Source organism: Amia ocellicauda, chromosome 3 (genome assembly GCF_036373705.1).
Source record: "Amia ocellicauda isolate fAmiCal2 chromosome 3, fAmiCal2.hap1, whole genome shotgun sequence".
Lineage (NCBI taxonomy): Eukaryota > Metazoa > Chordata > Actinopteri > Amiiformes > Amiidae > Amia > Amia ocellicauda.
In genome coordinates, this window is record NC_089852.1 from 35,752,402 (window position 1) to 35,770,721 (window position 18,320).

Here is an 18,320-nt window from a genome sequence, read left to right on the forward strand (position 1 = left end):
GTTGGAAGCCCTTATATTTATTCATATTTGTCCGTGAGGTCTGTAAAAGAAGTATAAAGAAGGTCAAAAGCAAACAGGGTTTTTAAAGGCTCGTGTTGCTTTAGAAAGCAGGTTGACGCCTGTGAGCCAAGCAGTGCCTTATCTCTGCCTCAGAATTAGATCCAATTTAACCTGCGGCCCTGGAAAGTTAATTAAAGGAGTAGGTTAAACTTTATAAATTTGGTTTCTGTTTTCCAAGGGCATTTGTGCTCTGCATATATTAACATGACAGTGATTTCTAAGGAATTAATAGGCATATTAAAAGTCATTTTCCCCCTCTTTTTTAATTGAAAAAAAGAAGAAAAAATGTTGTCGCTGTACATAACAGATCTGAGTTCATCACCCAGCAGTTTCGCTCAAACAACAATTCTGCAATAAAGGAGAGGATTTTAACAATTTTAAATGATATACTCTCATTCGGTAATTGCTGCTAAGACTAATAAATTAAGTTATCCTTGAAGAGTCAGTTGTGGTTAAACACCGCCTGGAGTTAGAGGTTATATAAGTTTGTTGATGGCAGGAGAATAATGCAAGAACAAATCAATGAACAGTTTCGGTATATTTGAACCCTTCATCAGGGTTCATTTTAAAGAAAGCACAACAACAATTAACTGGTGTTTTTACTCCCCGTTTTCTGAGCTAAGCTGAGGATTCAGGTCCTGAAACACAAAATCAATATAGCCTTCATATGTGTTAAGTGCAATGGAGCGTGTGCAGATGGCGAACTGAATGATGTTGTCTTCATTTTGAGATGGAAAAAAGCATGTAAACCAGCACCTCAAAATAAATATCTACTAAAGGCAGAGAGCCAATTGATCTAACAATGAGTGAATTAAATTACACTATGAAAACATGATGTCATTTTCATTTTTGGGTTTCAGGTTTTATTAACCCAAGTGAACTCAAATAGGTTCAAGATAGTTTTGCTGAGGAGCCTGACTCTTCCCTTGAGGCATACACGTATCCCAACATCCTTGCTGTTCGGAAGCTCATCCGCTTGGAATTGGCAAGTGAAAATGTTCCTGTTAGAAAGTGATAGAAAATGAATGATACGTTGTTGGGGTCCGAGAAGACTTGCCAATACCATCTGGGAATTGTGAAGTAACAGAAGTGAAGAAACAAACAGTTCAAAATGATGTATACCTAGATGCAGTTTAAAGGAGAGTGGTTTAAATGTCTGTACCAAAACAACAAATCGGCACCATAAAACAGTGAAGGACACTGTGATGTGGTCTAGGCCCAGGCCTTTCGTTTGGTTAGTAACATGATTTCACATTTTACCCATGTTAGAACTCACATGAATACATATGAGATTTTATATGCAATTTATTTGATGTCGTTTACAGGTAGAATAAAGAACAATTTGCACAGACATCTCTCTCACCTCTCATTGAATTTAATTTTCTGCCTCTAAACTGCTAACATAAAAATGCCCAGATACATCTAAATCTCTGGAGGAAAGTGCCCAGTTTAAAAAGATGAAATGTCTACAGGCAGTATTGACATAAATGGTATTACTCTGCTTCACATGAAGGCCCATCACGTGTCCTACATTAGGACAAGATTTGTGCTTGGGACTTGGAACGAGAGAACTGTGAATGGCATTCCCTGGGAATCAAGTCAGGGACTACAAAACCCTTTCGAACTCATTCAGACCATGCAATACTGTAAACAGGGGGCCATGCAGTGTTCTTCATCTGGGTTAAATGGATGCCTAAGTAAATAAATAAATAAATGTAATGGCCAAATGATCACCGTGGCCTTCTTAGGGTGACCATCATAATGAAATTAATAATGTGACTATTTCCATAACTGGGCTTTCACAAATAGTGTCAGCAGAGGTTGGAAGGAATACATTATAGCCCATGAAGGAAAGTGGACTTTTAATCCTGCTTGAAGCCATGACCCCAGATAATGAAGTGAGGACCCAAGGTGTCAAGGGGTTTAATAGTAGCATCAAGACACAATCGATCTGGAAAGTACAGCGTTCAAAGTTTTGGTGTTAGGTGTAATACCAAAGCTTTGTAATGCTTTGAAGATGTTTTTTGTAATAGAAATAGGTGAGAATTTTGAGTTTCATTTAATTAAATTAAAAAGTTAATGTAAGTCAATTAAGCCAGTGGGCCTTTTATTTTAATTGCCCAATTCTTTCATTCATGGTTGTTATTCTCTCAGACATGACAGCATGAATTTGTTCTCTTCATATCCAGCTAAAGCTTTTGTACAGAAGATTTAAATGATGATTAGTATGTATAATTATATATTGCAATCATGCAGGAGTGTACTGCTCTGTATGAACACAACCTTACCCAGAAAACAGAGTCAACTCAAAGGGAGAATATCTGAAATCTTGGTCAGGGTATATAATTCTTTCCTCTTGATTAATTTAAATATATATTTGTTTTAAATCCACAGTTCTATTGTGTGTGTCTTATATTCTCTCCCAGGCAAGCAGCACACAGAGATAAGGCATCACATTGTATTTTATAAAGGAAATGTAAAATGCTTGAATGTAAATGAAAAAATAAATAAGAAGATGCTGCTAGACCTGTCTGCTCTGCTGATTTACAAGGCAGTCATTGTTGACAATGGATGAAAAGGCCCAATGGCAGATTCATTTGTAGTGGCTAACTTTCAGCACCTCTGGAACATGATTGTCATTTCTCATTTATTGTAGCCTGGGCTGCAATACAGGGGTGTGAGAAATAGCATCTTCATTTATTTTTTTCATTACCTCAAAAAGACTGCCGTTCAATACATTATACTTATAATTACATTTGCTCTAGTTTCTTTTGTAACTAGTCAATGTGCCAGTGATTGGATTTCTGACAGCTTTCTTCCTCCGTTTTTAACAGGGTCGCACTTATTAACAGAAATAATGAGAGAGATAGCAGATCAGATACAATAACTAGAGCATATTGGAGGAGTTGTGTTAACTTTACCATTGATGAATATACTGATAGTAATGCACAAGGCAGTAGTAGTTGTGTGACCTGTGTTCATTTTGAGGATTCATATGTAAAAGTTAATTTGTTATTTGGTAGACCATAAATAAGATTCAGGGTTTCTTTTTGGATAAATATTCTTGAGTGAATAATTTAATTAATTGTCTTTATCTTTTTGTTCATTTTCTCTTGTATTATTGTTAATTGTTAATGTGTCTTTTTAATTAATAACCAATGTATTATTTAAAAATATATCAATGATATTAGTAATGCAGCATTTCTGTTTTTGGTTGTTGTTTTTTCCCAGGATGCACTGCTGAGCCTTGGCTCAGTTATTGAAACCAGCTGCTTGCGAGATGTCATCAAGGATGTACTTGAGGCAGTGCTCCCAAAAGTGGTAGGTATCTATTGCCCTGGCAACAAATTATCACATGCTTGAACTTTCCCTTTAAAATGCCAAGAGAATTGGACAACTTAAATGAATATATCATCCCCTAACATCTAATCTGCTCCTCTAGAGTTCCAATTCAAGTTTACATGTCTATTCATCATTTTCCAGACCGACACAATTTTCCCCAGTGGTGTGGGGACATTCAAAACCTTTGAATCGTAGGACTAATGACAAAAGGATATCATTTCACATTTTGGCACTGTTAGAATTGACATGCATAAATATGAAATTTGATATGCAATTTATTTGATGTGGTTTACAGGTAGAAAATAGAACAATTTGCGCAGACGTCTCTCTCACCTCAGATTCTCAGCATTTTATTGGCTCTAAACTGCTTACATAAAAATGCCCGGTTACATCTAAACCTCTGGAGGAAAGTGACCAGTTTAAAATATTAAATGCTGGCAGGCAATATTGAAATACATTATATTACTCGGCCTCACGTGGAGTCACGTGTTCTACTGTATACATTAGCATGAACACCCAAAGGAGGAAAGTCTTATAGAACTGAGTTCATTGCTCTCTCAAAGGACCAAAATCCACTAGCAGATAAATACTCATTAAAGAAAACATAGATAAAATCCTTCCAGCCAGGTCGCTGACCCTTTATGAAAGTCGCAAAGAAAGTACAGAAGGAGTTGTCATGGAAAGAGTCGCTAACAACGAATTGGTCAAGAATAGTGTTTTTACATTTTAAGACTTTGGAAGGAGCCATGACTCGCCACTTACTGAGATGTTGCTGTCAATGTAAATCAGGAAATATAATTTAGTGGAGCTGCCTTACAGTTCTCAATTACTTGTTTAATATTTAGATGTATTTCTCAATCCTAGACCTACTGATAAACACAGGGCATTTGAACCCAGTCTGATGCGACAGAGCACTTATGCCCCTGCAATAACAAACGCTTGTGTTGGTGTCAGTATCTCTCGGACTTCCAAGACAGCAGCTGGATGCACTATTGGCCAGGATTACTGAACTGTGACTTAATTTATAACACAATTGTTTTACTCTAATCGATAAAGCATTTCATTGTCAATTAGATCAGTGCATTTGAGTAGCCTGGGAGATTTGGGAAGTCCTACATTTTTAAAACGTTGGGGAAAAAAAGTCAAAGCTCTCCTTGGCATTCTGTACAAATTATAAAATAACCCAATTGCAGGTTATTCAGATATAACCAACTGATAATACAAAACTTCTATGACAACTTCATCCACCCAGTAAGTTTTGAGGAAAGTCATTTAATAAATAGCTGGGGGCTGCAGACTGTTATGTTTTACACTAAATTGAAATCTTAGGTCTCCACCTTACTCAATCAGAGTTAATCTTTATGTTTTTGGTGACTTTTGTTATATGTACTGTAAGTTCGCTGTGAATACATTTTTTCTTCTTTTTCTTTTTTCTTCATTAATGTGTTGCATTTAGCCAGTGAAATAGAATACAGAATATTGCATAAAGATATATTACCGCAATTCTACAATATATACACTGTTCTCAAGACATAGACAAACTAATTATACATTATCAATGGAGAAGGCAAATGCTTATTTCATATCAACTATAATCATTAAACAGATTATTTTTCTCTAGTTCAGAGCCAAGTTATCAGCACATCATTCTTGTTGCTATGACACATATCCTTTCTAAACTGAAATGTCTTGAGGTTATCTGTGCTGCTCCTCTAATGGTGCACTATCTCATGTATACAGACCAAAAATTAATATTAAAATATTGTTCAAGGTGAAATGTATCTGTTGGCAAGAACAAATTCTGCATTTTAAAGCCATAGCTGCTGGGGTGCATTTTAGTACTATGTCACAGTATCGATGATGATAATAATAATAATAATAATAATAATAATAATAATAATAATAATAATAATAATAATGTGTGTAAGAAGGCAATATTTCCATCATACTAAACAAAGCCATAAAACACAGCTGTGTTGTCAAAATATACACAGAAAATGTGGGAATAGTAGTAAATCTTGATTTTCACAGTGCAGAACCTGACAGCTACATCATAAAGTCAATGATTGGTCTTATTCCTCGATACATGGTAAAATTCATTCACAGCTGGAAAGTTGGAAAGTCCGCAGTGTTGATCCACAGTCATAAACCTTTTTAATTTTAAGGACTGAATTTCTTTCCACTGCAGACAGAAAAACCTGTGGTGGTTTTGTGACGTAGACTGCTGTCCACAAAGAGACCTGCTCAATCTGCCAAATCCATATCTCTTGTGATTTCCTTTGCAGCTCTTTCTCCAGAGGTTGAAAGGGGAGCACAATTTCCCACAGAGCAGACCTTTTATTTTCTTTTATAGATTAAAAAAGTGAAAAGAAACCAAAAACAGCAGCTATCTAGGCCTTGCTGATGGAGTTTATTCCTACTTGAAATACTGCTGAAGAGTCAGACAAAATGAAGACATCACAGAGTCGTGACTGGTTTCAGACTGAACTGGGAGGTCAGAGCCTGCCTGCGCCTCCTTCGGATCGCAAAAGTTCTTTAAATATATATCTTTAATACACCTAATTGTTTGTGCATTCAATGACATTCTGCTGGAAATTTGTTGAGGTTAGCCGATATGATTTTTAGTTTCTTGCTAGCTGGTTTCTTCTGAGCATCATTATAGCTGGGTGACAGCAAGAGCAATAGCTAGAGAAGTCTTTGTTACTTTAAAAGCCCTGACATAAAAGTCTGTCTGGCAGGTGGATCAGCATTGAAAATCAAATAATGCTTTTCTAACTTAGTGGTTTAATAAGTCACTTGTATTAACAGATCTTGTAGAAGAATTTGGTTCCCTTTTGGAAAAATGTATTTTGCTGAGGAGTCTGAAGCTATGCTTGCATAGACGTGGTTAGGTTTGTTCTGTTTCTGCTGTTATTGTTACCCCCCACACAACTTTATACGTAAAAAGTAAAAAAATAGATTTTTGACAGCGATCTTAGAGCATAAGAACATGAGAAAGTTTACAAAGGAAAGGAGGCCATTCGACCCATCGTGCTCATTTGGTGTCCATTAGTATCTAAGTGATCCAAGGATCCTATCCAGTCTATTTTTGAATGTTGCCAAATTTTCGGCTTCAACCACATCGCTGGGGAGTTTGTTCCAGATTGTGATGACTCTGTGTGAAGAAGTGTCTCCTGTTTTCTGTCTTGAATGCCTTGAAGTCCAATTTCCATTTGTGTCCCCGGGTGCGTGTGTCCCTACTGATCTGGAAAAGCTCCTCTGGTTTGATGTGGTAACCTTCATCCTTTTAGTCAAAGTGTCCCTGAAGAATAAGTCTTTTCTCTTTCTTTTCTACAGGAGGGTGTGTTCATCTATCTCCTGGATGTGGAAACCAATAGACTGCTGTGTGATGACCCCCCCCATGAGCTGCCAGCGGAGGGAAAGCTCAGGTAAGCCTGGACACGAAAGCTGTTTCCAACCCGACTGGGAACACACCTGATATTTGAATTCACAGCTCAATGAGTGACACACTGGAAGTAAAAATAATCAAGTGATATCATCGCTTAATTACCACAATATAAAGAGCGGGCGCTGCAGTTCCAAAAATACAGTTAGCCTATGTGTTCCCATGTACTGACCCTGATATGACTACTTAATTTCCTGAAAGGTTCATTATGGATGTCCACTTTAATGAAATACTGCCCCTTTCATGCACCAGTCTAATTACTTCTCTCGGTTGTTAATTCTGCATATGCATACTTTCAAGAGGATAAAGCTAATCTACTACTAAAGAGCCAACGTCCTGAGAAAATCATCCATATGTTCACCAAAGACGACTCTTTCTAGCAGCTGTTTTGGTTGTTGTATAATTCTCTTAAGTTCTCTTAAGCAAGAGATTTCACACACTGTCTGTCTGGAGGAAAGTTGGGAACAATGAGTAGGATTCCAGCAGGAGAAATGGCTGAAGTGTTTGCTATGCAGATGTCTATTATGCACAGAAATACATAAATAAATACATACATGACTGTATTATCACATTAGATTTTCTTCCAGAAGCAGGTTAATTTGTTTTTTCTTATTACAACATTTACACTCACGAAATGGTAGTCCATGGTAATTGTGCAGTGACTGCATTCCCTATAGAGACCAGCTCTGTTTTGGGAGGATATTTTAGAAGGCAAGTCTTAAACCCCTGACCTCTCTGATTACCAAAGCGGCTGCACCTTTCAAAAGGGTTAATGAAGTGATATTGAGAGCAAGGAAGCAGGACTGATTAAATCGTTCCCTTTAATTGTGCCGCAGTCGTGGTTCACTCCTGGGCTGAATGGCGTGGCTGTAAATCTTGGCTGTTGCGTCTGCTCAATGAAAAGCTGTCGCCAAATTAATAAAACGGGAAAGGTTTCATGAGTCACCGTGCTGCCTTGCTTTAACCTCAGCCAGATGAGGAGTCTCAGCGACGCTTGAGTGACAAGAGGGACAGATAAACGATCGGACTTTTTATGAGTTTTTTTCTCATTTGAATGCTGAGCCTGGAGACAAAAATCAAAGGGATCAGACATAAAAATAAAAATAATGACATATAACCAGGCCAATTTGGAAGGAGCTCTTAAACCTTTTGATCTTCCAGGCCAGAATTCATATATTTTGCCTCAGTTGTGACATATTTTCTTGTTTTTTTTAATTGCCTTATAAATCAAATCTCTGTTTTGCCTGGCCTTTGTATTGAAGTGTCATAAAGTACGTGTTTATTTTGTTCACCTGAATGAAGTGTCAATTCCTGACTTAAGGTCTTTGAACCTTTCATCTCTTGGTTGATCAATGCAGATATATTTCAGTTTAAAAAATAATCTGTTCATATTTGTATTGTTGTTATTGTTGTTTTTATTAGGAATGTGTTTTATATTATATTAGCTTGGCTTGATATATTGGACAGAGGGTTACAATGTATTTAAGCTCTATATTGATGAAATTGAAACATCTCTTTGTCATTTAAGGCAATTAGTAATACAAATTGCTTGCATACAGTCCCAAATCAAGGCTTAATTGCTAAAGAAGTATAGAGTAAATCTAATTGCTTCCACAATGTTAAAATCCAGTCTTTGTTTCACCTTTCTTTTTAGTGGTATAAAGCTGAATGATGCAGGGCAGTAATTGTAATAGGTTAGCTCTCAATTCTACAGTTTTCACTGTCTTTGACTTTGGTTCGTTATTCCTCTTAAAGCTCCCTTTTTTTAAGCCTGGCACCTAGACTCTTGAGCTATATCTGTGAATATTTTTTTAAAGGATTTACAGTATAAACTCTTATTTTCTCCTGTAGTGTGAGAGTTGCTGACGGGGCTTCTATGCAAATGACGCAGATTATTAACTCATCACAACTGATCATAACTCATTGTCTTACAGTTAATAAAGCAAATAATAAATATGCTGTGCTTTGTCATGCCTCAAAGTATCCGTGTTATTCCTGGCAGAGAATCAAGCATAATTCCTGTAAATTCTGGTCCCATTTCTCACTCCCAGCCAGACTGGGTCTCGACCTCCGCACAGAAACCTGCCCCCACTGCCTAGCCAGATAATCCATCAGCATCTGAGTTGTGGGAAAAGTGTGGGTGAGGAGGTGTTGGTTTCATATGTTGCTTCATCGGCTTCTGCTGGTTTTCACATTAAGAGAGAATATCCGGGAGCCGGGTTAGTCAGCTTGGAGCTGTCAGCCTGTCAAATGGATCGCATAACTGACGAGATCTGTTTGTCAGAGAAGGTCGCAATTACAGATTAGGAAAGCGTCTCTTATTTATAGCAGGGACACTTTCCACTGCTCAGAAAAAGTACATCTGTGGGGAATAAGTCGTTATCTGAGATGGAATCTCAAAATGCATTGGGATATTTATGGTCTACAAAGCACAGAGGGTGCTGGTATACTGCCTGAGCTGAGAGATAGCACTCTGAAAGTGCCCCATGCCACCATATAGGGGTATCACTAAAGATCCTTCCCCCAAGGACAGACGCTTACCAAAACGTGATCTCAAAGCCGCCTGGCGTTACACAGTTAGGTCGTAGAGCCTTAGCGAAAGAAATGAGTGCGTTGTAATCTGCGAACAGAAATCTCTCACATTCGCTCATATATCATGAACTTTCCAATTGTCTTTTGATTGCTTTCCTGAAGTATCATTCGGGAGGTAAATGCTTTGTGGATTTTGACAATGACATCCATGTTTCTGCACAGAGCCTAGAGGGTTTTAGGCTGACTGGCCTTCAGAAGAATTCAGGATTTAGAAAATCACTGACTAATCTGAAGTTGCGATTGTTTTGGTTTGCTACTTATCGTGTTTTGCAGTCTGCTAGGTGCCAAAGAAAAGTTACTGGCGCTTCAGTTTGTTTTAAACTGGAAAGAAGTTATGCTTTTTCTTTTAGTATGCATGGGATATGCTTGCAATGTGTTTCAAATATGCTGCAAAGATTATTCACCATTAACCCTCATGCTTGGGAAAAGACAACAGAGCTGATTCTAGGAATGCTCACTTCTAATGCCTGAAATTGGATACAGCGCTGAGGTAAATTAAGTAGAAAATAGTATCTCATCTCTTTTTATAGAATCTGGATATTTGGATTCATAAACCATTTTGAAGGTGCTCTAAATAGTGGCCACAATTCTTTTTTCTGTAATTGCCAGAGAAGGAAAAAAAATGAAATCAATTTTGTGATGGTTTCAGTCAGGTTTAAGCTGAAGTGAGTTTTAGCAAGGTCACAGAGAGACAGGGAGCTGAGACAGTGCTCAGCATGGTAATGTACTGCGTGCGTGATCACTCTGCCTTGTTAACAGAGGATATGCACTGTCTCTGCCTGCTAACTGTTCAACTCTGAATCTTACAGATGATTCCTGTTATTAACCTTATCAGCAGAAAGGACTATTGGGGGACTACAAAAAAATAAAGACTTGGGCTCCATTCCTGATCTGCTGCCATTTAACTTGTCATGAGTCACGCAAGGAATGCCAGGAATAGAATAGTTTCTGATTCATTAACTGTAATGTTAATCAACCCTCCATTAAAAAGTTATCTAGAGCTGATATAATGACCAGCACTTGACATAGAGTGTGTGGTTGAACTTTTGTACTATCGCAAATCGTAAACGGAACTTTGCTCTCATTATGAGTCAGATATAGACAGAGAGGTGCTCATTAGGATTCAGATAATAAGTCAGTGATCATGCATTATACCAAGACCTTGCATTTGAGTACGTCTGTGTGCTGTTTACAGGACTGCTAGGGAAATGAAACAAACCCCATTGATGAGGGATATTTGATCCTTCACGAGGATCCTGCATTCTGTTATTCTGTCAAATGCATTTAAATATTGCTCTGATTTATTCTGGTAGTTGTCATGTGGATTTATTTGGTGGGAGGGCATCTTCTTTAAAGCCTTATGAATATATTTCCCTGTATACGCTGAGCTATCTCCCAAAATGTTCTATGTTCTTGTGTCATCCACTCAATTTTGGATGATGTCACCAGCACCGGCCTCCTTACTTTGCGCTGCTGTATTTTTCCTGAGACAGAGCCCCCTCCTCCTGCAGTAACACTAATACAGGTTTAGTGATTTATAAGAGTTCTGCCCTCCATGGGCTTTTTAAATGAAAGACCTTTTTATCAAGGTTTCAGTTTTATGTGCAGTACCAGAGTAATATATTGCATGTTTTATGGAACAAATTGTGTTGTCCAGTCACATAAATACAGACTTTTAAATTAAACCTGAGTAACGCAACTCAAATAAAATATTTAGGCCTAATTAATTAAAACTCTTGTAAACTGGCTACAAATATACCTCATATTTTTACAAAGAGTACGCTGGATGATATTCAACCTGAAAATGTAATTTGATTAACTGACACTTAGGAAAGCATATTGCAGTTTCATTTAGGGCTATATATTTGTATTAATAATATATTTAATGTTTACATAAAATCAAAAGCTTATTTGTGACAGGTCTGCTGTGTGCAAAACAAGGAGGATCAAATCACTCCTGAACATGATTGTGAAATGTCTTTAGATCCTCAGATTATCACAACACATGTGAAAATGCACCGCTCACAAGGGGTCTCTTGTTGGTGGGATTTTTACATTCACTCTATGTATCTGATTGTTTTTCTTTTCCCATTTCTCTTCCCTGGTTGCTCTTCACACTTATTTGCATATCACCATCGATGGAGTGGAAAAATACTAATTTACAGCTTGATTAGTATAACTTGTAGTGTACTGGAAGGCCATTTCACAATAAGATTTATAGGTTCACTTTTTGTTTACAGTTTTTCCATGCCTGTGTATCTCTCCATACCTGTAGTATTAGTGAATATGAACCACAGTATACAGATTGAAAATGAATTAGATAAGTCTTTGATGTATGATTCTGCTGATTATCTCTACCGTAATAGAAAATATATAAAAGTGTATGAAAGGTTCTGTGGACTCTGTATAAAAACAAACTCAGATTTCTTCTCCAAGTGTTTCCAGTTTCCTTGCTTTTGTTTTTGTCTCTTGAAAGGCTAAGAAATTACTCCTGCAATAAATTTTAGTTTTAATTGATTTGGACTATGTATTGAATTGAGCTGCCTTTCCCAGTCAAGTTCAAGTTTGGGTATATAATAATTGGCAGCTGACCGATTTTGTTTGTGTAAGGATTTATGTGTAAATGCTCGGAAAAGGTACTCTTGCAGCTCCGCTATAGACTGGGCTGGGGGCCGCTCAGTGGCACAGAGATGCAGAGGTAGTGACTGTGTATTGACTCGGTGTCGGAGGAACTGCTCCCTGCCCTCATTGTAATGCAATCTGCGTGGCCAGTATTTTTGTGTAATACCAAGAAGGTTGTATGTTAATGGGAGACTATAAGTGGCTTTGAATACAGGCCAGGGCCCAGTAGCTTTGTGTGTTTGGCACAGAGAAGGTCAGAATGAATTTACAGCTGCATTAAATCAGAGGCTGCAATCTGGGCTCTTCTGTTGCTCCGAAATGTTCCAACTCATCTTATTCAGGTCAAATAAAAACTTGTGAAGCAAGCTGCATATGTAACACACACACATGCACACGCACACACACACACACACACACACACACACACACACACACATACACACACATAATATATTACCCACATTTCCTTGCCTCAAGGCAGTTGTCATTGCATGAGGGCTTGTTAACATTCAGAATATTTTCTGGTGGCTTGAGACATAATCTGTGCGTGAAAAATGTTCAGCTTGTGACCTAGTGTGGCTTAACATTGCTAAACCGATTTTCTCAATAGAATTGCGCAAAGAGTCCCAATCATTGAAACAAATCATTCAATGGGACCAGAAAGTGATGGTGTAAGAATTTCAGCATTATTTATTTTACTATTTGGATTTGTTACTCATATTATTCCTTTTTAAAGAAGCAGTCGTTTTTTTATTCATTAAATTTTTTCGTGGACCCAATTTCCCAAGGCTGCAAGATATGAAAACAATTAAGTGTCTGGAGGGAACAGGGAAGTAATGCTTTAGTTCCTGAAGGTCTGCGTGGTAAAGTGCATTTGGAGGACTCGTGCATCACAACACTGCGTTCTCCTGAATGACTCCTTTAGCTCAAGGGTGATGTTTTATAAAGACATAAGCAAACTGTCTGTAGCTATTGTTTTAGTGATTGCAGGACTAGTGGTTCCTTCCGTGTCTCTAAAACAGGTGTTTAACACAAGGGTATTGCCTTTTGTAAAGACAGAGTGGCGATTGTCATCTTAACGTGTGACAAACACCTCCAATGTTCCCTTCCACCAGAACAAAGTCAGAAAGCAGAGATATTCATAGAAATCTGATGTCCTTTGCATCATGTTTTATAGCATTAAAAGAGGTAAAACTGTTAGTTTAAAGAGCGGTCTTATGCATATTCTGTCCTTATGTAGGTAATTGTAGCCCAGTTGGGACTATTTTGTCAATATAACCATTAATAAAAAAAAAAAAATGAATACCTACACAGAGAGTTTCAGACCAGATGTGTTGGGTACAGGGTGTCTTCACTGCATTATAAAAACAAATGCCCTTCCATTTGCATGTGAATAATTGATTAACATCTGCGACACAATGCCAGAGCAATTAATATGCACACCAGGACATGTTGTAATTGCATTTGTAATTGCCTCTCTCATTAATTTGAAAGGGGTATTCTAGTCTTAGGTGCGTGGGAAAACAATGAGAGCGTTAAAAAGAATATATGTAACCTGTAATGATGCAGTTCAGTCTATTGATTGATTGATCGATTGATTGAATGGAATTATTTAATTGCTTTCATTTGAAATGAGGTTAGGATTCTCACACGGGCACTTTTATCTTTTATACGGATGCTTCAAAGGCCACATTGTCATCACACAAAACAAAAATGGAACACTATATTCTCAAATGGAAGCTGTTCCTGTCAGTTGTTTGGCTGTGTGAAAGCTACAGGAAAGATGAACTGGGTCACGAGCAGATATATTTTTATTCATGTAACACACTACCACTTCATAACCCTGCTCTTCTGTGAGAGTAAAGCTCCCAGAAGTTACTTATTTGATCAAAGTTCTCAATGACTGTTTGTAAACCTGCATCTTTGAGCACAGAAGATGGAAGATTTCAAATCTCCTAGCATGTAATGTACGGGATCTGCATTAATGAGCAGATTATTTAGAACCCAAGACATGGAGGAAAAGAGGCAGTATCACTGGCCACCAATCTATTTAGAAGCCCTTTAACTCTGTACAACATTGAAGGAAATTGTTTTAGCAGTTGAGACCTGTAGCTGTGTTCCTTAGACCCATGAAGCTCCCATGATGTCTGCACTGCTGGGTTCTGATATAGCGTCCATGTTCCCTTTACTTGCTCAGCAAATACAAGCTGAAAGGATGTGTTTGGCAAAATGGCACTATTATACAGAATGGGCCAATCAGATTATGCACAACATGTATTTATTTCTTATTACTTAGAGATGAGGAGGTCATAATGGTTTGAAAGTAAAAAGCAGATGTGTATTGATCTCTGTAGACTTGGGGACACATTTAGGTCTCCCCATTAATGTCTGGGGCATTATAGAGATGTTTTAACTGTTGAAGAAGATGCAGACGTTCTTTGCATTAACTAGAAAAAAATAAATGCATCTGTGATTCTGATTAATTTATTTCACTGTTTGATCAATTTTAAATAACACCAAAGTCAAGCGTAATATTTTCAGTTTCATGCAATTTGGTTTATTCTGAGATATTAAAAACCTTACCAGAAGCTACAAAATCCTGGGGCACTCATATGCATTTTAATTACTCTAATCAGAAGTGCTGTTCAAACTTACTGGAGTGTGCACTTAAGTGTGATATGCATTCAGATATCAGCTATGATACAGCAAGCCACCTCAAAGAACACTGGGGAGTGAAATACAGCAAATGTTTCCATACTGTAAGACTACAAGTGCTTGTCCTAGCTTCTTGCAAAGGCTTATGGCCCTGATAAAAGGATAACACTTTCCTGGTCACAGTGAGGTGGGATCTGTGGCGGTATTAAGCTCCAATCCTTTTTACCTTTGAAGCCCATAGACGATTAAAGTTTGAACAGTAATCCACAAGCAACTTTTTTCCTGCCTGTTAAGAGGAAAGTGAGCGGAAGTTAAGTAGTCATGGAAACAGGTCTCAATTCTTTTTTTTGTGTGATTGAACCTGTCAGCTTTCTCGCTTCTCTGTGCATCTCCAGAGTTTTCACCTTTCCTCCTTTTCACCCTGAAGCGTATAGCTAGAGTTCAGATACCCAGGTCTGATTGCTGCCAACAGGAGTTTGTTACCACTGCTTGAACTCCCGACAGTACCCAGAAATCTGGCGCCTTCAAGGTAAATGTGCATGGTTCCTAAAAGTATGGTTTCATGCCTCTTTCGGTGTTGCTATAGTTTATAAGTTATATGAATAACACTTTTCCAAATCTATTCTATCATATAAGCAAGTTTTAAAAATTAAAATGTACTTTCCAAATAAAAACTAAACAAATAAAGCTCCTTTAGGGTTTCAGGGCATGTTGTATCATAACTCCCTGGATAGCACATTAAAGCCAAAACAACTATAAATTCTCTGGATTTGTCAACCCCCATGGCAACTCGAGTCATTATTATCAAGTCAACTGAGGTTTAGTGTTACAGTTTTAAAAGTTGTTTATATGACAGAATCCATTTGGAAGAGTGGTAGACATCTTACTTATACACTATAACAACATGTACAGATGCATTACACCATAATTCTAAGAACTGTGCATATTTCCCTGTAAAAGAATGGACGTTTCTGTATAGTAATGGTAATAAATTAATAGTTACTGCACAGTTATGCCATTCCGCTTCAATTTTACACCTCCTTGTTTTATTTTATTGCAGCTTAATCAGTTGCATATTCATGCAGCAAGTATTACAGTTTTAAAAGTGTATTTATTTAATTGGGAGTTTTAATAACACAATGTTGTCTATTAGTCTGCCTCAGGCTTTTTCATTAGGAGTATGAAATATTGGTGTGGTTGAAAATGACAGCCCACACTCACATTTAAGCTTTATACAGATATAAAAGACTGAGAAAGGTGTGTGTTTTCTCTTACTGAATTTGCAATGGGTGACTTCTGCATCAGATGATCGTTTAAAATAACACAATGATAGCAATGTGGATTTGCTTTTCATTTTATGTATGGAATCCAGAAGACAATAATTTATTTCAGTTCTGAGACTTTTGGCTCTTCAGTGATTACGTATCAAAAATAGATTTTTGTGAGGAAGTAATTTAAACACCTGAGACTGCTTTTGATATATATTTGGAGTAGTTTTTTTTTTATTAAAATCGAGATAATCAGGTAATTTAGAAGCAGTCTGAAAGACACAGAGATAAAACCACCTCAGACAAGTAATTATATTGTTTTATATGGGACTCTTGCCAGCAATTTCCAGGCCCAGGTGGATTTCATTGCACCATGTGCTGCTGTGGTAATAAATTAGACCAGGGTCCCCACGGGCAGAGTTGTAGAAAAATAAATAAAAAATACGGCTGGATTATGTGATTCAACAACGGGAATTAACAGAACATGTTTGCATCCACTCATGTTTACTGGACACAGGATTTGTGTAGATAAGTGTGAGAAATATGCCTGTTCCCTCACTGAATCATAGCCAAAGGACTGTATTGAAACCCCTGCATTAGAGATCTGTGCAGTCAATTTCCTGTTCGGAGTTTAGTTTATTGGAATTGTTATGAAGAAGTCAGAAGTCAACCCCAAGCGAGAACTATTCTTGAATTCACCTGCATTGTTATAATTTGTGAACCGCAAGTAATTCCAATATGTGGTGGTACTGTTGTGGTTACCCTGGCAACCAGATTCAGAACCCCCCAATGGCAGTCTTGTGTCACATTGCAATTAGCATTTCTCTCGGTTTGAAAGATAAACTACTGCACACATGCTTAAAAGTATTTTTCAGAGCACTTATTGGTCAGTGCATCATCATGGATGAAGAGCATGTACATGATCAAATATTTGCTTGGATCTCTACAATGTCAGTAATGAGGATTTATGTTATTAATTAATGTTATCGTTAATTCGTTTGCAGTGTTTTCTTACTCTACAGTCAAGTGAAGTCCATATCTGAGTATTGTCTGGTTATAGAGGGATGTTTGAAACTAGTACTGGAATACCATGTTAATTTTATCGAAAGAGGAACTGAGTGAGGCTGAATTTGGACCCAACTGACAAAGGCAACATGTGCCTTAATCATTCACCGAAGTCATGAAGACAAACTCAGCAACTTTTGTTTACTACAGAGCGTGCCTTTATTTGTGTGTCTACTGTGCATTTTACTTAATGTGTTCAGTCAAGGTGCTCTGTAAGGGAGTCCAGAAGATAGGTTCTTATGAGGAGCAGAATCGGAGACTGAAGAGGTCTCATGGTGGCAGAAGTAAAATAGTCTCCGTTCAGCATCATTAAGTTCCTCGCTGTCACCAGCACAGGGAATTAATAGAGGACAGAAGGCAGAATTGGGTTTAGAATGGGTTTAGCGTACTAAAGGCCAGAGAGGCTATAAACATTTGAATTGGTTTTCCTTATTATTGCAGCACTGTGCTCCTGACAGAGTCTGCAGAGTTTGGTTTTTTACTAATAAACTTCTGCTGACTGTGCTATGAATCTGCATTCCCTGATCAATTCTGTACATTTCACAGAGGATGCTTATGAACACTGTTCATGCTTGACTATCTGGCCCAGGGCAAGCTTTGTGGAGCTACACAATATTTTGCTCCCTTTTACATTTCTGCCACAGATTGGTAAGAAATGCAATCAACGCTGAAGTACTGACAAAACCTGCATTGTCATTATTATTATTATTATTATTATTATTATAAGAAGTGGTAGTAGTAGTAGTAGTAGTAGTAGTAGTAGTAGTAGTAGTAGTAGTAGTAGTATTTAACAAGCACATATTTTTGTGTTACACTGAACGGTGCAAAACAAAGATTGGAAAATAGCAGTATGTGATCCTACTTTCTCAAGTGAAACATTCTTACATTTTTGTTAACAGTAACAGTCTGATCTTGCTGGCTTTAATGCACCATATGTGTACTGTGAATATATATGATTAATACACCAGAGTTACGTTCTGTATTTTATGATGGGGTTACAGTGTAAAGTCTGCAAGCAGAATAATGTTTCTTTCAAATCATGATTCAAAGAAAGTAAAACAAATTCCACAGTAATGATTTACAGAGTGCAAGGAGAATTTAAATAATAGATGTCTCTGTGCTGGGCTTCCCAATCTGCTCCTGGAATTTTGGAATGAGAAGATTCAATTATGTGTGACAGATTTAATGTCATGTAAAACGTATGCAGACAAAGCAGTATGCACAATGCAGGCTGCAAGTGGCTGTGATTGTGAACATGAAATACATAATAA

The 18,320-nt window shown here is 37.5% G+C and overlaps 1 protein-coding gene across 2 annotated transcripts in view; it reads left to right on the forward strand.

Annotated features, from left to right (window-relative positions):
* pde2a (phosphodiesterase 2A) overlaps positions 1 to 18,320 on the forward strand; it is a 184,199-nt gene that overhangs the window by 124,962 nt on the left and 40,917 nt on the right. For both annotated transcript variants that reach the window (XM_066699232.1, XM_066699233.1), the window contains exons 3-4: positions 3,292 to 3,381; positions 6,739 to 6,830. In XM_066699232.1, the coding sequence (XP_066555329.1) occupies positions 3,292 to 3,381; positions 6,739 to 6,830 (182 nt within the window). The remainder of the gene's footprint in view (positions 1 to 3,291; positions 3,382 to 6,738; positions 6,831 to 18,320) is intronic.